The 20,123-nt window shown below is 54.8% G+C and overlaps 8 protein-coding genes across 8 annotated transcripts; 3 read left to right on the top strand and 5 right to left on the bottom strand.

Annotated features, from left to right (window-relative positions):
- Nucleotides 1–4,506: 4,506 nt before the first annotated feature.
- Nucleotides 4,507–5,790, bottom strand: PG997_009953 (alcohol dehydrogenase; the record flags this gene model as incomplete). The annotated part of the gene is made up of 4 exons (XM_066814268.1): nucleotides 4,507–5,136; nucleotides 5,157–5,349; nucleotides 5,431–5,552; nucleotides 5,647–5,790. 4 exons carry the CDS (start codon nucleotides 5,788–5,790, stop codon nucleotides 4,507–4,509), a joined length of 1,089 nt encoding a protein of 362 aa, XP_066666230.1.
- Nucleotides 5,791–6,520: 730 nt separating this feature from the next.
- On the bottom strand, nucleotides 6,521–8,876 carry PG997_009952 (uncharacterized protein; the record flags this gene model as incomplete). The annotated part of the gene is made up of 6 exons (XM_066814267.1): nucleotides 6,521–6,716; nucleotides 6,781–7,340; nucleotides 7,412–7,857; nucleotides 7,931–7,998; nucleotides 8,073–8,461; nucleotides 8,529–8,876. The coding sequence occupies 6 exons, from the start codon at nucleotides 8,874–8,876 to the stop codon at nucleotides 6,521–6,523; spliced, it is 2,007 nt and encodes a 668-aa protein (XP_066666229.1).
- A 1,608-nt stretch (nucleotides 8,877–10,484) lies between these two features.
- PG997_009951 (uncharacterized protein) lies at nucleotides 10,485–10,739 on the top strand (the record flags this gene model as incomplete). The annotated part of the gene is made up of 1 exon (XM_066814266.1): nucleotides 10,485–10,739. One exon carries the CDS (start codon nucleotides 10,485–10,487, stop codon nucleotides 10,737–10,739), a length of 255 nt encoding a protein of 84 aa, XP_066666228.1.
- A 595-nt stretch (nucleotides 10,740–11,334) lies between these two features.
- PG997_009950 (uncharacterized protein) lies at nucleotides 11,335–13,160 on the bottom strand (the record flags this gene model as incomplete). The annotated part of the gene is made up of 4 exons (XM_066814265.1): nucleotides 11,335–11,664; nucleotides 11,916–12,424; nucleotides 12,624–13,009; nucleotides 13,057–13,160. 4 exons carry the CDS (start codon nucleotides 13,158–13,160, stop codon nucleotides 11,335–11,337), a joined length of 1,329 nt encoding a protein of 442 aa, XP_066666227.1.
- A 785-nt stretch (nucleotides 13,161–13,945) lies between these two features.
- PG997_009949 (uncharacterized protein) lies at nucleotides 13,946–14,335 on the top strand (the record flags this gene model as incomplete). Its single annotated transcript, XM_066814264.1, has 1 exon — nucleotides 13,946–14,335. The coding sequence occupies one exon, from the start codon at nucleotides 13,946–13,948 to the stop codon at nucleotides 14,333–14,335; it is 390 nt and encodes a 129-aa protein (XP_066666226.1).
- Nucleotides 14,336–15,381: 1,046 nt separating this feature from the next.
- On the top strand, nucleotides 15,382–16,278 carry PG997_009948 (uncharacterized protein; the record flags this gene model as incomplete). Its single annotated transcript, XM_066814263.1, has 1 exon — nucleotides 15,382–16,278. One exon carries the CDS (start codon nucleotides 15,382–15,384, stop codon nucleotides 16,276–16,278), a length of 897 nt encoding a protein of 298 aa, XP_066666225.1.
- Nucleotides 16,279–16,534: 256 nt separating this feature from the next.
- PG997_009947 (caffeine resistance protein) lies at nucleotides 16,535–18,103 on the bottom strand (the record flags this gene model as incomplete). Its single annotated transcript, XM_066814262.1, has 3 exons — nucleotides 16,535–16,799; nucleotides 16,823–17,682; nucleotides 17,711–18,103. The coding sequence occupies 3 exons, from the start codon at nucleotides 18,101–18,103 to the stop codon at nucleotides 16,535–16,537; spliced, it is 1,518 nt and encodes a 505-aa protein (XP_066666224.1).
- Nucleotides 18,104–18,497: 394 nt separating this feature from the next.
- Nucleotides 18,498–19,718, bottom strand: PG997_009946 (uncharacterized protein; the record flags this gene model as incomplete). The annotated part of the gene is made up of 1 exon (XM_066814261.1): nucleotides 18,498–19,718. One exon carries the CDS (start codon nucleotides 19,716–19,718, stop codon nucleotides 18,498–18,500), a length of 1,221 nt encoding a protein of 406 aa, XP_066666223.1.
- Between the last annotated feature and the right edge of the window lie 405 nt (nucleotides 19,719–20,123).

The following is a 20,123-nucleotide window of genomic DNA, read 5'->3' as shown; positions in this document are numbered from 1 at the left end:
GAGGGAAGGCGGGCGAGAAAAACTAGGTCTGCAGAATGTCGTTTTGTCAGCTCAAGGCGGGACCTTGGAGGGCGGAAACATCATTATGAGAACCCCTCAGTAACTGGAGAGAGGAAGGGGGGAAAGAGAGGGGGGAAGGGGGAGGAGATAGCTCGTGAAAGAATTAGCAATGTACCTTTTCCACCACTACGTGCGGTGCGAAGCGAAGTGGGCTTCCTCTTGTTTTGCGGCGGGTTTTCGATTGTTGGGCTAGGCTAGACCTGCCGCAATAGCGCGGGGGGTGGGAGACAACAGAGAAGGCGAGCCCGGTTGGTTGGTGCCAGTAGCCAGCCTCGTCGATTTTGTTGTTTTGGCGGCGGGTTTCTTGGAGAATGTAAAGACGGCGACGAGGAGACGACAAGCGGGCTCGACTGTTGGCTTCTGGCTTCTGCAGGGGTCGTATTCTTGTTCTTCTTTGCCGTTGGCGGAATGCTGGTGGTGCCGCGGTGTTGGTGGATGTTGCGCCACTTAGACTTTCAATTGTCGTCTGGTGTTTGTGCGCGGCGTCGAGAAAGTGGGATGGAGTATTGGATGGATGGGTAAGATATATCACCAGTTCGGATGCAAAGCAAAGGCAGAGGCCGAGCTGGCAGTGAGGGAAAAATGCAGCCAGCTCTTTTCGGGAATGGATAATATGGAGGAAGAGAAGAGGTACGGAGTACAATTCGCTGATCGGAGAGCAGTCCTGAGTGCCGGGTGCAATGTGTAAGGTGTAATTGATTGACCTTGACCCTGACCCTTGCTGAAACAAACGCAGCTGCTGATCTTGATGAATAATATTTGCGTCGTTCTGGTCACTGCCCAATCTGGTCGGGCCAATGGCGGCGCGGGACCAGGTTCGCTCTTCGGCTTGGTTCTCCAGGTCGGTCGGTGATGCTCGCCAGGTTGCAGGCTGTCTCAATCCTGCCCGTCTCGTTGGAGGATTTCGGGGTGGTGGACGAGGTGGACGATGGAGGGATGGGCGGGATGGCCTGTTGTTGGCTTGATGTCCCTAGGATGTCCCTAGGCTACCCCCTCCCCCAAAATTGGTTTGAAACGAAACACGCTGGCCCTGGCTCTGCGCATTGGATATTTGCAGCCAAATCGTCAAAACCCGACCTGCACCTGGTCCTGGTTCCCGTCCCTGGCCGTCGACAGTCCCTTCAATCCCTCAATATCAACCAGTAATTACCACGCAAGCTGAGCCACGCTGGAATTCGGGCTACACGAGATTGGGTTCGGAATTGGGCTGCTGGGCTCTGCGTTCAGTGCTTTGCTTTTGCTTTTGTTCCGCGACTTGTCATGTTTGTTGCAGGCAGGTATTAGGCCGGCCATGGTCGAGAAAAGCTACATGTACTTTACATACATGCATACACCTACCGACCTACTCCTCATGCAATCAATGCATCCTATTATTACAGCACAACTTACGAACGTCCAGCCGATGGCCAAGTTGCGCACGTCAAGGCGCATGACATCTGGTCATTCACATTCCTGCCTCACACTGCTTCTCTCTCTCCCTCCGACCAAGGCCGAAGTGCCACTTGCAGCCGGTAACAATTGACATCAAAACGGGCAGTTTATAGCATCAAAGTGGATGGGAGGTTACATGGTGAGACGGCAGCCGGAGGCTGGAAATATTTTTGGGGATAGAGGGGAGCAGGACGACGTCATGGGCACCCATTCTTTTTCCCTGGGCTTGCTGGGCTTGCTGGGCTCGCCGGGCTTTTTGCCCATGGGCACCAAGGGCATTTGCAGCAACGTCAGGCCAAACCCATCCCCCCCCCCACACGGGAGATCCCTCAGCCCCTTCATCGCAGAGCGCCATTGGCGCATTGCAGGACTTCCCACTCGACCATGGATTCCCATTACGACGAGCCTTACGTTGGCGGTGCAGCTTTGCCAAAAAGTCGGAAACGAATCCGCCACAATCGCGACTCTGTGACGATGGAGACGTTCCCTCTTCTGGTCAACCTGCATGTGCATGAGCGCAAAAGCAGGATCCCTATCGTGGGAGGAGCAACGCTGCCTGCACACACACAAATATTGCTCGATGTCGGCCTTCTTCGGCAGGTTCAACATTGAAAGCCGTTGCATCTCATGCACCTAGGGTTGCGTGAGGCTTTGGGACGCGACGGCGCCGCAGCCCGTCCAATGGCCGGCCGTCGTCTTCTCCATCATTCAGGTTTGAGGCACCAGATGAATGTAAATCGTTGCCGATTCCATCGCCTTTTCCCCGTCTGCCATGTGCGCGTCTGGTGTGTTTGGCCACAGACCTGGCAGCCTATGCTACCAAGCTGCTAGGGTACCTGCTAACGTGCATGGGCCCCGGCTGAAGAGTCCGGAAAACCTTGTCTGTAAGCGCTCTTCGTCCTTTCATTATCGGCAGGTCTTCCTTGGAAACAGCTCCCAGTGCAGAAATGCTGCCAAGCTACAGGCTGTAGCCAAGCCGCGCAGACCCTGAATTGAACCGCCCTGTCGGTCTACTTTTCGGTGCTTGCATATCATAGTTGGGTCTTCTATATGTTTAATACGATCTTCATCGTTGCATGATGGCAGTGAAAGAAGGCAAAAAAAAAAACTTCCCGTTGACACAAGGCCGTCCCATCCGTACCTGGTATTTCTGTTTTTGGGTACGTCGCACATGGGACACCTGGAGAGCATTAGGCTGGTTCACAAACGTCAATGTCGAATCTGGTGGTTAGCGCATTCCAGTTTTTTCCCTACCAACATGCCAACTGCATGGCGGGGCAAAATCGGCATCAATGGCTTATTTGGGAGCCCCTCTCACGTCATTCTTGCCCTAGACGCCATCATTGCATTCCTTACATAATCATGAGGTCGGAGGTAACCCTCCGACGTTGCACGCAACGACTCGCGAAGCTTGAGTAAACTAACAGTTCAAGCCTTTTTGATCGCCGACTCGTCATAGAATGGAACGAATCCCAATTGACCTATTCACGTGTGCCACCTTCTGCTGGAATGGGAAGCTAGGTTGGTGTTAATCAGCGAACGCATCAAGCCTCGATCGATTATTCTTTTGCCCAAGGGTGGTGAAGTCACGCCGTCTCCTCCTACGATCACGCTGTTGGTATCTCGCTTGTTAGCTGATGGTTTGCGGTTCTTCATGTCGGCCGTGCATCGACTTCCAGTAATTTAAGCCGCACGTAGATCGGTCTACTTAGTCATTGCCCGGATCCACGATTACCACCACCCCTGCTTGGCTCAAGGAAGTGGGATAGCCCGGTCCCTGTCCAGCACCTCAATGTCTCTTGAGTACGGCCCGGACGGCAGACGGATAGGACATGTAAGTTCAAAGTCAATATGGCTGTATCCACCGGCCGGCAAGGGTGACCCGAGCATGGCCTCCCAAGAGATTGGTTGTGGTAATATAAGCATATACCATTTGATGTCGAAATCTGGATGATCACTTTGTTTCAGGTTGATCTTGGGGGATGAACAAATGATCAGCGACCCTCTCGTGAGATGCAATTCTTCAACATCCTTATTTGGCAGAAGATGGAGCATCAAGTTCTCCATGCGCGCAACAAAAAGAGAATTGAAAAAGGAAAGACAAGTAGCACAGCCTCAACCACCCCTGCCCGTGACCTGCTTCTGCGGCGCGAAGCATGGGTTCTTTCCCCTTCCCATAACCCCCTTTCCCTCGTCTCTGGGGGAGCTTCATTGACCACCCTGTGACTCCTCTGCAGTGTGAACAGGATTTTTCGAGCTTTTCGCGCAACCATTGCCGACCCTAGTCAGAGGAGGCATCCTTGGCGGAGTCACAGAAGCGCCACTTGTGGTTGAACTTGACGATGAGGATTGGCGCCTTGCCGAGCAGTAGATGACGGCTGTGTCTGGAAGCCCCAGGTTGTCTGCTCGCATACTTGATTGTGGGTGGAGAATGATGGCGATCTGATGACCTTCGCATTCTAGAACATCAACTAGAAGTCTGGGCCGAGCATTTACCCCTGATCGCCGCCATATCAGAGGCCCCTGTTCATCTTAGGCTCATGATTGATGATACTGTGGTTACAAGAATGGAGGGTAAGGGACGGCTCAAGTGATGGGGAGCCCAAAGGATCGAACGAAAAGGAGGACAGCATGACTATCTCATGCCCGAAAGGATCCAACGCCACTTCTCACACTCCAACCCTGGACAAGATTGTAAAGCAGAGTGCAGGAGCATGCATCGAACAGTTTCCCTTGATGACATATTGTCTAATATAGGTACGCTGCTTTTTCTGTTATTCAATATCATGTGAATTATCCTTACTCACACACTGGCAGCCCTTATACGATTTTACTATACTGAGTTTACGCACCGGTTAACATAGCTGTATTTGTTTATGATGACCGGCCGTTGAACAGTGTCTACCGAGTAAGGCGGTACGTACCTAAAACTTCTTAAAGGTAATAAAATGAGATGTAGGAGTCTAACACCCCCTTACCTGATCATTGACCAGTCTGCATTATATCTATAGACGCCTACAAAAGCACCACCAACTTCTTCGCACTCACCCCGGCCTTATGCAAATTCAGCGCCTCCTCAATCCTATCCAACCCCGTCCCAACAATCTCCGGCTCCGGCCTCAGCCGCAACGACCCGTTCGCCAACGCCTTCGGCACATACTCCCGCCAGACGCGGGACCCGGGCGACCCCGCGACCGTCCCTGGCCTGATGGCGTTGACGACGCTGACCTCGACGTCCGACGGCAGATCCTGGGGCGGCCAGAGGACCGAAGGCAGCACGCCGCCGCCGAACGCGTGCACCACCTCCGCGCAGGCGCGGGTGCTCTCCTCGAGCCCGATGCAGTCGTACGCGCCGGCGAACTTCAGCCCCTGATCCTTGATGCGGTCGATGATATCGCCCGCCACGCTGGGGCTGCGGTAGTCGAACACGGCGACGTGCCGGCCGCCGTCGGGAGTCAGCGCCCGGACGTAGTCGTGGTTCTTGGTGCTCGCCGTAGTAATGACGGCGTAACCCGCCGCCACGGCGAGCTGGACGGCGATGGTGCCCATCGAGGATGCGGCGCCCCAGATAAGGACTGCCTCGTCGCGCTGATGTTTGTTCTTCTGCTCATCCACATTCACGGGATCCGCAGACGGGAGCCGGAGCTTCAGATCGTCAAACAGACCCACGGACGCAGTCGAGATGGCCAGGGCAGGACCACGGCTTCCTCGAACCGGACGCCGTCGGGGATAGGTGCCGTGACGGCCTCGCGCAGGGTCGTAAAGTTCTGGAAGCCGCCGTGCTTGGCGCCGCCATAGAGCAGACCCAGACAGTGTCTGGCGAGACCAAAACATGTCAGCAGCACATCTTCAACCTGACTGTTTGGTAGCCCACAAAGGAGGAGCGAATGTGCAACTCATGTGTGTTTGTGTGTGTGACCTGGAAGGGGAAATACATACCCGATGACGCGGTCGCCCGCCTTGAACCGCTTCACCTCCTCTCCGACCTTAACGACGGTCCCGGCCACGTCGCTCCCCAAGACGTGTGGGTATTTCAGGGGAAGGTAACCGAGTTCCTTCATCTGCAACATGGTGTCAATTGTCAGTAAATCAGTATAAAGTAGCTTGCCAAATGCTTCTAGGATATCGGCAAAAGTAAAGCAAAGTCTAACTAACCTTCCATTCGGATGGGTTGATGGCCACCGCAGCGACCTGGACGACGACTTCGTCCTCCGCGGGGTGGCTTTGGTCCGGCCCCGGCCCAACTTGGAGCGGGCTATTGTCCGCCGCGAGGATGAAAGCTGCTTGGTTGTTCTGCATTGCGGGCGATAATACTGCTGGTTTGCAATCAAATCGAGTGAAACAGGCAATTATTACTGAAGATCAGGTCAACGGGAAGAAGAAGTAATGAAGTGGTGTTAACTTGTAATAATCTGCGTTGATGTGATGCTCAATGGTTAACAAAAGGAGTGGCCTCTTTATATAAGTATACGACACTGCATAGACGATAGCCATGACAAAGCAACCCCCGGGATGCCGCTGCCGTGGAAGAGGTGCCATATCCCCCTATAGGGGTCTAGCTTAAGCGGACGGTATTGATTGCTGGGTCTTATGCTTGGACTCAGCCTATTTAGGATAAACTACCGTCGTTTTAATCAACGCCGCGGAGCTCCCGCGGCGCTGCCAGCTTACAAATCTGAGAGGCCGAGGCCCAGGGTCGAGGCAATGCGACATGATGTTTGATGAAGTGGGAGGTCCGGTTCCGTACGAAAACAAGTGGCAGATTCACCGACCCAACGGACTCTTTCCCTTTTCCAACTGTTTCCAAGTAACAAGGGTTGTTATTGTGAGATCTGCTACTTCTTGGCAGTAATTAAGATAGTTGGCATTCATACCCGACGACTGGTAGGTATCTGTAGCTCATCACTCGGTGTATATTATATCATCGTTCTATCGTTTGCACGTTATATTGGGAGACTCGACCCTGTGAAGTGTCCTCCGTCGTTCACCAACTCTAGTTTAGATCCCCCCCCCCTCCTCCCCTTCCTCTTCACTGTTGTCCACGACCGTCGAGATCCTGCCGCCGCCGCCGGCCTCCGCCCTCCGCACCGCCGTCGGCGACCACTGCCCGAACTCGCGCATCGAGTGCACCCTGCCGGCCGACGGCGGCGGCGGCGGCGACGGGCAGATCGAGAGCAGATCGGACGACGTCCGGCGCGGCTCCGGCTCCGCCGCCACTTGATGGGCTGGAACACGGGCGGCTTCAGATGGCTACACCGCCGCAGGAAGGCGGCCCGCGGCGGCGCCGACAGGCCCAGGGGCTCAAACGTGTCGCGGAGCTGGTTGTGACCGCTGCTGTTGTAGCAGCTCGCTTCGCTGGCGGTGGACCACCGCAGGCTGCGGTTGTCGTTCTCGTCCAGGCTCGCGGCGGCGACGGATTGGCGGGGCGACACCAGCGAGCCCGTCGAGCGGTGGCTGATGCTGATGATGGTATTTTTGTTGTTGTTTTTGCTGGTGCTGGCGCTGCCGTGGTGAGGGATACTCCACCCGCGAGGGCGTGCAGCAGGAAGCGGCGTGCCGTGTTCTAGGATGGAGCAGTGGCCGCTGTCTATGCTTCCGCTCATCAGATGCAGCGGCGATGATCCATGTGTCTTGGGGTGGTTGGGAGATTTCGGCGAAGCGCCGTCACGGGATTTGAATATGGTCTTGGGCCAATACGATACGGGTGCGTTCCTCATTGACTTGGTGGGAACGATGGCGCAACGCCGCGGGGAAGTATACAGCTGGTGTGTACCGTGGAGGGGCACAGATGCGAGCCTCGATCTCGGTTTGTCTACCGAGTCTGTGGACACGCTCGTGTATTCATCTGACTAGGAGCCGAATAGTTAGTAATTGTCAAGTGTATTGGGTTACTCTTTAGTAAGAAAGACAAAGGACATACAGTCGATAGATAATGCGGCATGAGGGCCGCTTCTGGCGGACATGGGAACAAAGCACCACGCCGACTTGTGATTTGGGTCAGCTCCAAGGTCCTCGTGATGCCCCCTTCTTCCACTATCGAGAGCGGATCGGGGATCTCCTGCGTGCTGACGAAGAAACTGCCTTTACGCTTGGCCGTCCTGTTGGTCGAGCCGCCGCCGTTGGAGGAGCACCGGGACTCGTGGTAGTACTCGTCCGGCCGCAGCTTCATGTCTCTCACGGGGAAATCCACGAACATGTCTCTCGAGCTGAGCCGCCGCCGGAAGGTACCAAAGCCTCCTATCCATGGCCACTTTTGGATCCTGGCGAGAAAATATCGGTGTATAGGGCGGCAGACGGATACCGACCAGGCGAGCACCCCGACGCCAACCTCGACGGTGCTCCAAATGCACAAGTCAACCGTTTTATCTTGACGACACGGTGGGTTGTGTAAGCATCATGGTCACTTTTGAAACCCATGGGCATGTGAAATGTGACTTACAAAGAAAGTCGTGGCCCGAGACCATCCGAGGGAGAAAGAAAGTACGAATAATGGTGGCGGCGCTACCACTATACGGACATGATCAGCATGACATTGCCCCTTTGGGGGTAGAGATGGAATGTGTAGAAAGAGCAAGACATACATGGCTGCAAAGCACAGGAGCCAGGCGACCAAAGCCTTGGTCGGCCTTGTAATGTTGAGCGATCGTACAATGAAAAACGGGATGATGCCGAAAATCCAATCCGCAAAACAATTCAAAGAGGAGGCCACGTGGGTCAAGGTCTGCATCACGCTGTAGTCCCAGCACTTCCCCGGGGCGCGCGGCGAGATATTCCAGAAGGTGTCGATGGGCCGACATTGGATGATCATCAAGATGCTATAGGGGATACCGAAGAGTAATGTGCCCCATGTTAAGATGTGCAGGACCAGCAAGTGCCGCCGGTCGACGGCTATGCGGATCAGAAAGATGCCAATAAAGACTTTCAACGTGCAAGTGGCCACTACGTAGGCCTGGCAGGTAAAGTACCACCACTATCCCTGATGTGAGTCTTCGACTGAACAGGTAAATGCACGTGAAAGAATGTACAGCAAGGCTTACCTTCAAAGCTTGGGACCTTTCGGCTTCGGTCAGATCAGACTCGTGCCTCCCTGAGCCGTGGACGGCACTGCCTATTTGGCAGGCCAGATACAAAGTGAAAACGAGCTGTTTGGGCAGAAGGTTAGCCAATGCCGCGGAGATGGGACCAAATTGAAATCGCCATTGAATCTTCTCTGGAGATCGGTCGGTCTGCCGCTGACGTACCTGGACAATAACGAGAGACCAGTCATCGACCTTGAAGTGCTTGACCAGCCTCAGACGGCTGCAGAAGCGCAGCAGGAAGATGGCCCAGCTGGCGATGAGGAAGAAAACGCCGACGGCCAAGATATCATGGCCTCGATCCTGCATGGTTCATGCGGCAAGTGAAGGAGCGGCTCGATGGCGCTCGCGGGCAGCCAAACGGAGGTACTGAAACCGACGAAAGAGGAGCGTTTGGTTTCTCTTCTCCTGAGCCGTTCAGGAAGAGCAAAAATCAGATAAATATAAACGCCACGCAACTTTCAGGCATGTCCGGCTCCTCCTTCGACGACAACGAACAGGCCGATAGAAAGTTATTTCGACCCAAGAGCAATCCAAGCGGAACATATGCATGGGGCGGGCGTGGACCTTAACTTTAAACAAACAAGAGACTGAGAAAGAGCCCCCTCGGTTGGGGAGTCGGACGCTGACCCTGACGCGCGCGGGCAGGCTTGTAAGGGCAACGTGTCGACGGAGCAGTGACAGCCTGGCAGTAGCGCCAGACTCTGTGTATCACCTGAGAAACCTTATATTCAACCCATCTTTGGCCCATTGGGGGCGCACCAGCGCAGAAACTAAACCACATGCTGGAAGGCTCGAGGCTCTCGAGTCAGCGGGGGCGAGGGCCCAGAACCCGGGGAGATGGGACGAACTCAAAGGCTGGACCCCGAAATGAGCAGAGTCGATGACGGGGTGAAAAGGGGGGAGGGGGAGGAATACTGGCGGATGGATGCCCCGCGTCACTGCCCGCCAGCTTGACGAACGGTGCAAGCCGCTTCGCTCCCTACATTGATCAGATGTTTTTTGTCTCTTGTGCTCCAACTTTCTCTTCGCTGGCGGCCGGGCGAGAGGAATGGTGGTCCAACGGCCGACCCTGGGCCGAAACCTGAAATCCGCCCGGCGTTTGTCGCTTGGACAGTTGGCGGCGTGCTCGGGCGCTAGCCCCCGATGAAACGCACCTCGACTGTGCCTGACTAGCCGGCCAAGGCCCGGATAGGGCCTAGCACTTCGTTGTTGTCCGCGACGCGAATCATCGACAGGAGTTAACCTGTTTTGTGCCAACTGTCAGTTCGTTTCATTTCTCCCCGCCCTCGTCGATCTCCCTCGTCGATCCCCCAGATCTATTACGCGCAGCCCGCATCCCAGCCCGGTCGAGCGATCGCTGCAAGACCAACAGGGCGAGGGTTTCTGTGTTACAAAGGATAGAGGTAGGATTACAGGTGAAAATGAATCTCGAGGAATGTTGTTTATCTGGATACGTATCCTTGATTCCAGTCCGTGATATTAGCAGCTCGTTCTGGTCCGTTCCTGCGTACTCAGTAACATTGGTACTAGGTAGAAGCTAAAGCTGATGCAGCACGGGGTACCTGCCTTAGTGACATTGGGACTTTCCGACCTGATCTAGCAAAAGGAGACGAAGGAGACGAGCGTCTGCACTAAACGATGCGCGCCTCATCGAAGCTGAAAGAGTCCCATATGAGTACCTGATTCTCGCCGTGCTCGACCACGGTCTCGAACCTGCGTCTACACATCGCATGTCGCGAAACATGGGGCCGTACGACACCGACTCTTGGGAACAACAATACTTCGGCCTTCGAAGCCACCCACTCGAATTTCGCGCAATAGGAGCCAAGGGTGACTGTGCATCTTCAACTACTCCAAGGACAACTCCCTCCACGCACTGACACAATACACGCTTAACACGACCCTAAGAGCTAGATGCCGGTGGTCCGTCGCCCGGCCCCACTCGGAGTACTCGGCCGCTCAGGCTGGGTGGACGCCGAGCACGGCAACGGCCGAAACCAAGGCCTGGTACCGCATGCACTAGGCGGCGCAGGCCTCGTCGTACCGTACGAGCGGGCAGAGTCGGCCGTTGCCAACTGGGTCGTCCCAGACGACGCGACAACCGCCAAGTCGACTTCGCCGTGCCAAAGTGCGCCTCCCGGATCTGTCCACCTCCTACTAAAGGGCTGAGGAGAGGTCTTGAAGATGGCAAGAAAAGGTGAGTTGCAATTCTAGGTACCGCTGTACCTTGGTGGACAAGACCTGGCATCGCAAAGCACAATTAGACAGGACCTCAATTGTGCCATGACCGTCGCAATACCAGCTTGATTGCTAGTTAGAAACAAAACATCAATTCCGATAAGATTAATTGACATCAATCAATTGGCGCTCGCTCCTCCTGTCTGAGCCGCTCGCTAATGTCCAATCCGCAGATCGTCTGCTTTGGGCGCCATGGCGGCGGCTGGTCTGTACCGAGGGGTGATTCAGAGTCTCAGAAACGAGCTGAGCTGAGCTGCGAAGAGCCCTGAGCTGGGTCTCACATCGCCTTCTTCCAAATAGTGATCGCCTCAATCAGGAAAGCTAACGGCAAATGACAGACGTCAACAGCAGAACTCGTACTAAGAGCATCATCTATAAGTAATCATCACAGGATCCCGTTTCGGTTGACTTGATTTCCTCAGATCATTCCATCATCACACACTCTCTCAGGCTTTTCCAACACTCATTCTAAGTCACTCTTTTCACTCACATCTCACTCCCAGACACTCTTTTCACTCATATCTCACTACCAGACACTCCTTTCACCATGTACAAGGCACTCGCTCTCGTTCCTTTCCTGCTCTTGGGCGGCGGCGTCCAGGCCAAGCCCTACCAAACATGCACTCCCGACGCATGTTATCAGATGGCCACGTATGGCGGCAATCAAGTCTGCTCGTCTCTGGTGACCGCAACGGTCACGCTGCCGACCAGCTTCGCCACTGCCACGACAACCGCGTTCCAGACTGTTACTGTTACGAGTGGTGGCGGTGGCGGCGGTGACCCTGCCACGACGACTACAGTAAGCAAGCTCGGGGAGAGACATCTCCTTGTAACGCCTGACACAGATACTGACTGACTGGCGTGAATGATAGACCGGTACTACTACCAGCACTACTACTACGGCGACCAGCCTCACCACTGCCACCAACATTGCCACCGCGGTATGAATCCAATAAGCTCGTATTCAGAAGAGCGTACTGATCCAGATCCCATCAGACCAGCACCGTCTTTGTCACCGTTACCGCCACCGTCACCGCAACTGTATGTCAATGATCAATTCCAACTCTATGAATTGCTTCCACGCGAATTATTTTATTGACTACATACCAGACCACCTTCGTCTCGCTGTCCACCACGACCACGACTACGGTTACAACGGCCATGATTCGTAAGCGCACTGCTGATGCTGATGCCTTCTCGCCCACCGTTGTAGCCAGAGAACCCGCTCCGGCGTACTCGGCCGTCTACATGACTGTCCCGGTCTATGCGACCAACGCCTGTTCGGGCTACCAGCAATACTCCAGCGCCTGCCGATGCCACGGCGTGGGTACGACGACCGTCACCGCTGCTCCCACCGCCACCACCACCACCACCGTCACCTCTCAGACTACCACAACGGTCCCGGCCAGCATGGACCCGAGCGGGACTACGACGATCACGCAGACCCAGACCGTGACTGTAACCGCCACTGTCCCGCAGACGACGATCATTGCTTCCACTACCACTACTGTCCTGGTACGTCCGCACAATTATTGCTATTCTATGTGGTTGTTCGTCGGGTGCCAAACGGGCAAGGACAAGGCTGCCATGGAGTAGATGAAATGAGCTTGACTGACCTACGGATTGTATCACAGACGACCAGCACCACCTCGGGAACGACGACCACGACCGGAACTACCACTACTAGCGTCACCACCACCACCACCACCTCCATCACAAGTGAGTACCCGACTTCCCCTTCCTTTGGTTGACAGGCTCTTTCTCCTATGACATCCTACTGACTTGGCACTCCTACTTTGCAGCTCCCGCGCCCACAGCCAGAGTCCTTCAGGCCCAAGGCGGCCCGTACGACGGACAGTACGGCGTCAACACTGACGGCACTGTCCCCGGCCTCTTCTTCGACCCGAACATCCAGAACGCGCTCATCTCCAGCATCGACGGCCAGGGCCACCTGATGGTGGGCCAGGGCTTCGCCGACACCGACTCCGACACTACCGTGGACTTCTTGCGCGTCTTCTTGGACACGGCACAGGACATCGCGGACGGAGGGTTCGCCTACCTTACCTGCACCTCCGACCCCGTCAGCAACATGGTGGACTGCGACTTCATCAACGGCGTGGCCATCTTCCAGATCTGCCCCCAGAGTGGTGCTCAAGCTGTCGTCGCCACGTCGGTGCAGCCTGGCTGCACCCCTTCCAACTCTTCCTCGTGCCAGCACCCATGTGATTCTAGGGAGCTTCCTACCTACCGGACAACTGGCTTCTCGGCGCAACCACTTTTGTTCTTGCTGCGGTGAATTCCGCTACCGGGGAGTCCGTTGAACGAGGCAATCGTTTTGCGATACCTACGCATCACGTTCTATTCTAGCACAAGGATACACGATCTTTTAACTCTTTGGCTTATGCGCCTTTATTCATACCTAATTAGTATAGCACAATTCAATATGTAGTTTCTCACTTGAACCTTGACCCCGATCCGTTCCTGGAAGGAAGCCACCACTTCCATGTGTATGATCCTCCCCTTTTCGTGTCATATTTACCAATAAATCACCGCAAAAGGCGATGGATTGGCGAACGTCAATATTAGTCAGCAAGAACCTGCCCAAACCTGACAGCCAATCGATCTCTTCCTCCCCTTACTGCTTTGAGTTCGCAAGGCAAGACACTGTCGATTTATCCCCCTTTACTTACATGACTGCACTGCACGGGAGAGTGAGACACGACATGACATCTGATTAGAGGCATGAGTCCTTTGCAAATGGGTGACAGTACCCTACGTGATGAATATACAGTTTTGAATTGATTTGAGTATGACCCTATCACGCAAAACTCATTCCCGCAGTTAGAGGGCCCCTTGACGCATGATATAGTATTTAAATAGAAATGCTCTTGTTGCAAATCCTTTACCTGAGTTTCTATTTATTATAGCCCAGTAAGAATATCTCAACCAGAGGTTTCGCCAGAGTTCATTGCCACTAATTCCCCCGACTTTACTCCAAATCAACAAACGCCAGAGGGCAAATATCCAGAGGGATTCGAGATTTTCCGCTGAAATGTAACTTACCAGTCTGGGTCAGCCTGGACATGAGCAACAAACAGCAACAGAAATTGAAATCAACAAGAACAATAACATACAATATGGAGACAACTTTCCCACAAGACCGGGACCATCCCGGCGACTCACAGCCCCGAACAACATTGAAACAGTACATGGCTCTAGCTGGGGCGCTGGTGATTTCCATGATCCCCGTCGGCTTCGTGCTGCTCCATATAGCGCTCTATGTGGACGAATATATCCAGATTTGGGAACGTACACGGCTCCAAGACGAAGCGCGGCCACGGCTTGTACAAGACGAACAGGCGCAGAATGGTGGGGAATGGGAACGGGGACAGGATCCGGACCTAGAACGGAATCTCGTGGGTGAAGGGGGCTCCGAAGAAGATAATGACTGGCTCTATTCTGGCGCGTCGGAGACATCGCACCTACTCTCCGCTGCTTTTGATCCGCATTCGAGGGACATTGATTGATGAATCCCATTTTGGCTTTCTCCCCTTTTGGTTCGATGGAAGGAGCCCTCGCTGGTCCGCCACCAGATGGCTTGGATGAGGTCACTCTGACTTGGCCACTCAACTAAGCCAGGGTGTGAGTGGTAAATGGCCTGTCCCAAGATCTCGTATATGTTTCTCTAGAGGGAGAGGCGTGTCCTGACGACTCGTTTGCCATTACCAGCCGATTTCTTGGATGCTTTACTATTCTAAACTAGGGGGAGGGAGGAGGTGTTTTTAAGTAGCTGTCAATAAGTCGTTCAATGCATTGGATAGGGGTGATCTAACTATAGCGATTCGAAAATTTGAGATTTTAGTGTTTTCGCCGTTATTTCTCGTAGGGCCTCTAATATATGACCGTCGTTACTGGATAAGTAAATGCCCATTTTTCTTCGAAGGAGAATATGAAAGCATGTGAGGAGTCGAATGGTTAGCAGCGGAAACGGGAAACGTCGAGGCCTGAGAGGCAACACATTCATACCTCCATCGACAGGAATTCCCAAGTGGGATCGTTTCTATCATCACCAATGCCAACCTGTACCCAAGAACGCTCTATGCGGAGGAAAAAATTCCTCTTTTATGATTCCTACCTTACCGGAAACAATTGTGCGACAGGTGGCCCCGGATAAGGAGTCAAGATCCAATTGACGCAATCGACACCACGATTCGTTGTTTGCTCGTGATGACACAAGATGAAGCACTATAAACAACAGTAGCAACATACGGATGGCTCACATGCCTTCATGACTAAACCCAACGCAAGTCAAACTCGCCCTATAATAGAGACATTCTCGCAAACCCACGACTTGGTCTCCTATTATGAAATTTTCCACACCAAAGAAAAACACCAAGACCACAGTATCCCGCCTTATGTCCATACAACGAAAAAAAACCCCCAAATCCAATAGCCACCATCGCCATCGCCAACAAAGAACCCACACCATGGAACCTACCGTAGCACCCCCAACCAACCCCCACAACCCACCCCCGCCTTCCACGGCACCCACCCCGAGCACCCCGGCCGCACCATGGTCCTCGTCTGGAGCGTCCTCGTGACCCTGATCCTGGTCTTCTACTTCTTCCTCTCGCTCGCGCTCTACCTCGAGGAGCGCAACCACGCGCGGCGCCAGCAGCAGCTCGTCGAGGCGTGGCGGATCGCGAACCCCTGGTCGCCGCCTCCTGAGTTGGAGCAGCGGCGGGATATCGAGCGGAGTCCTCTCGTGCACGATTTCGATGACGAAGACGGAGACACGAGCGAAGAAGAAGAGCGCGGCGTTAGACAGGGCGACAGCAGCGGGTACGGGACTACAGACATGCACCCTCCTTTCAGTCCTGCGCGAGCACACGACGACGATGAGGAATTGGAGTATTATCACGGTGTCGGCGGGACAACCAATAATCCTTCGCCTCCTTATTCTCCCCGAACTCCCGACTATTCGTCGATAATTCCGACCGAGACTCTGATCGAGCTCGCCGACAATGAAAGCCAGGTGGCAGAAGCGACAAGCCCGCCATCGCCATCCGAGAGGGACCGCGTGGACTCTTCTGGTGTCACTGCTGGCGGCACTAACTGGGCGCATCTGGAGTCTGCCAGAAGCAACGGTGACGGCGACAGCAACGGTAGAGCACAGGCGGTGGCGGCAGCAGAAGCAATACCCGTAAATAGCCACGCAGACCAGTTGCCTCTGCGAACGTTAGGGGATGAGGCGGGGTCTTCTTCATCATCATCGCACAGCCCGCGCGTGCTGGACGGACACGAGCTAGTTACCAAGATCAAGAAGGCAGTGCATTGGCCTCCAGGCCTGAATAGTGGAAGCTCGTCGTCGAGTAGCAGCAGCTCACCCAAAGCTAGCTCGCAGCAGGGGGATCACAGGAGGGGTTGCGCAAGAGGAGTAGTCATGAGTAAGGTTAGGTTATGCATTTAACAGAGACAGTGTCATTCTTGCAACGATTGTCGAACTGATTGGCCAGAGTATATTCGTTGTGAATATGTTACGGTTCTCACTTTAAAGATGTGGCGGCCATACGCTGATGGAAATGTCGAAATAATGTATGACCCCACCAATGCCTCGCCCAAGTGTTGTAGGTTATGGTGTCTCACTCCTTGTGATTGGCACGCAATATAGAGTTTTGGTGAAACCCCTTTGATTGCTTATTTTCCTTCACGTTCGATTGACCCCTTCAATAGCTAGAAGAGGCCTTCTCTCTTAGCCTCTTTCCATACCGCCACAAAATCAAGGGCGCCGGCACCCCAAACCCCAGCGCCACGAAAGCCAACAAACTGTTACCCCAACCGTACCCGAGAGCGTCGTACATGGCAGGAGCAAAGAGTGGGAACAGGAACGCCGTGAGACTGCGGAGAAACTGCGTAGCAGCCAGCGCGCTCGTCGTGTGCTCCGGGTACGCGTCCATGAGGTAGGCCTGCTGCGGCATCCCCTGAATCTGGCTGCCGAACAGGGCGAGGAACACCCCCACGTCCACGACGGCCTAGTGCAGGTGGCGCTCCGTGGCCCAGCCGTAGAGGAACAGCGCGAGGGGCCCAGGACCATGCCCGGGTACGAAAGGGGAACGCGCAGCTCGGGGCTGTGCTCGGCGCGGCCCAGGCGCCGCTGCATGTAGTGGTACATGTAATCCATGAGACGACCGCCGACCACGGCGGCGGCGATCTCGCCGATCGCGCAGGCGATGTAGTGCAGTCCGCTGATCTCGACCGACTGGCCGTACTGCTTCGTCCAGAGCTCGGAGAAGGTGGACTGCACGATGTAGAGCAGGCCATATTGGAATGCGGGAATGAGGCCCAGCAGCTGGATGATGGGGTGGAAAATCAACAGTCGAAGAGGGCGCGAGACGGCGCGGCTTACGACCCGGCCCACGTTCTTCTTGGCGTCACGGCGTCCGATGGTGGTGTAATACCTGTCGTCGCCCGTCTCGCGCCGGAGCCGCGCGGCGCGGCGCTCGAGGATGACGGGGACATACGTCTCCCAGAAGGAGACGAACGAGACGGCGACCATGACGGCCTGGAAGATGGAGGTGGACCAAAACATCCAGCGCCACGTAGTGCGGCCCGCCATGAAGCCGCCGATGATGGGCCCGACAGCGGACCCGAGGATGGGGATGAGCAGGTACATGGCGGGGGAGTTGCCGCGCTCCTCGGGGCGCCACACGTCGCTGAGCACGCCGCCGGCCAGCGCGTAGATGGAGGAGGCGCCGAAGCCGGCCAGGAAGCGGGCAGCGATCAGGAGCTCCTTATTGGGGGCGAAGCCGCAGGCGAAGTTCCAGACCAGGAACCAAACGTTGGAGGCGTGCAGGACGGGCCGGCGGCCGTAGACCTCGGATAAGGGGCCGGCGGCCGTAGACCTCGGATAAGGGGCCGAGCAGCAGGGGACCGAAGGCGGTGGCGAGGAGGTAGATGGACATGGCCATGACGGACTCGGCGCTGTTCATGTGGAACTCGGTCGCGATGGTGCCGAGGGCAGGGGCCATGATGGTCGAGACCATGATGCGGTTGAAGCCGGTGGCGGAGAGGACGTCGGTCACGGCCCATTTCTTGCCCTTGGACCAGTTCTTGGGGTTCTCGGGGTCCAAAGGGCCGTCAAAAGTCACAAGAAACGGGTCGGCCAAGTCTTTGGTCGAGGCGACGACCGGTTCATCATTATTGGGGGAGGGACCAACGACGGCCATCTCAAGGTCGGCTGCACTTACAGCTGCCATTGGTTCTGGCGCCATGGCGGTTGCATTGTCCGGTTTCATCTTGAGATAAGTATGCCAAACTCTAATAGAATAGAACAATGACAAGAGGAGCTGTAGCTAATACTTGGAGGCAAGTCAACGTGTTTTTATAATTGCCTAGGGACATATCTGTTGGGAACAAGCCCGGAGCTCGGCTTTCGGGTCGGCGCCAAGACATCTTATCAGATCAACGAAGGATCATTGCCAAGACAGTTTGGTCAGATCAATCCGGCCAAGAGAAATTATCAGATGATCTGATAAGTGGAAGATATCCTAGCTTTGATGCGGAAATTGTCAGGCAGACATCATCTCGGCTGGGGGTTGGAAGGAACGTAGGCAGCAAACGCTGTGACATTAAGTTGCAGCAGGCTTCCACGCTACTCTAGGCTCTCTCGTGCTAACTAGAGCTCATGTCTTAGGAACCGTCGGAATCCGAATCGGCATCCCCTTCATCACTGGCATCCTCTAAAGAATCAGTTACAGACTTGCGATCAGGTCGTTGGGGTTCCTTGGCTAGCTGAGTGTGAAGGTTGGCCAGGATAGAGCGCAGCCCGTCCTGAAGCTGGGTGGACTTGGCTTGCTGGACTTGGAGTTCCAGCTGCTCAATCTTCTCCTCGATCTCGCGCACTCTAGCAGTGTCCGGGTCGTCGTCTAGCTCTTCCTCAGACTCCTGCGCAGGCTCGTCCCTAGTAAGCCCTTCCCCAAAGGCCTCTTCGAATGCCTCGGCCATGCCCGAGTCCTTGATGGCGAATACGACAGTTTCGATACCCTGCCACGATTCTCCCTTGGTCTTATTCTTCCCCCGGGCCTGCTTGTTGCTAGTGTTACCCAGCAGTACCCTCTTCCATACGGCGGCAATCTCGCCGACTGGGTTCCCGTAGGCACCACAGCCCCAGGCACCCAGCACTACGTTCTTGACGTTCTTGGCCTGGAAGATCCTCATCACAGAGCGCATCTTATCTGACACGAGCTCCTTGTCCTTCCCCAACACGTAAGATCCGCGGCCTGTCTCCTCATCGACGGATATATCGGGAAACCGGAGCATACCAGCAGAGACGCAGTCGACAAACCATCTGTCCTTCTTCTCCAGGTCATTGCCGGCCTCATCCCGAAAGACCAGAACGTCGGGTGTATAGACTCCTCCGAGCTCTGGTAGTCGGTAGAACTCATCCTTCAGGGAGGGTAGCAGCGTCGTGCGCATGCAGAGATACTCCTCTTGACTCCCAGCCCCGTTCAGAAAGCCTCCTCCTGGCGACAAAGGAGATGCCATGTTAAGAATGCCAACCCGCGCCGCCTTGTTTGCCAGATCAGATCTCCCCGAATCGGGATCTTCAAGCAACCGGCGGGCGGCAGTGAGGGTATCGGTGGCTTGCAAGATGAGCCTTGGCGCGGCGTTCTGGGTTGTGTCAACGGTGCTGGTGCCTTTCTGGGATGCTTTGGAGTCCTCATGCTGGGCCGCCTTCAATGCCGGTGGGTTGGCAATCAACTCGGCTGCTTCATTCCCGCGCCTTGACCGCGGGTGAGTTGATAGAAGAGCGGGAATGGTCTTATTCAGAGTAGCTTTCGCCTTCTTGGCGCGAACATCCTTGCGGAAAGCCGCAGGCGGCTGGCCCACCGAAGGTTCTGTTCTTCCCATAGGTAAAACTGAGCTATACCTGGCAAGAAGTTATGTATAGATCAGCTGTCGTGATATGGATGGCTGCGTTTTATACTGGGTGGCTGATGGCCATCAAGGTTGTCGTAGGTAAGTTGAATCAACGCCTGAGAAATCAAGGTTATCCAACTGGTCTATTCCCACTTTTACCCGTTAGGGGGCGATGATGAAAACATCGCCAGTAAACCTTGTTTAATGAAGTTAGGTACTTATATAATTTTTATATTATTGAATAAGACATAATATGTGAACGACATCCCCTGACTTGTAGTGCAGTAATCCAGCTATTGCACACACTCTCAGACCAACAATTTGATAGTAGAAGTCCATGCAGTCGGCGCACCTGCTCCTGAGTAAGATATGTCGTTGATGCACCCCCATTCAGTT

This window comes from Apiospora hydei (genome assembly GCF_038363865.1).
Source record: "Apiospora hydei strain CBS 114990 chromosome Unknown utg000007l_segment0_segment0, whole genome shotgun sequence".
NCBI lineage: Eukaryota > Fungi > Ascomycota > Sordariomycetes > Amphisphaeriales > Apiosporaceae > Apiospora > Apiospora hydei.
This window is presented reverse-complemented; position numbering and strand designations above follow the sequence as displayed.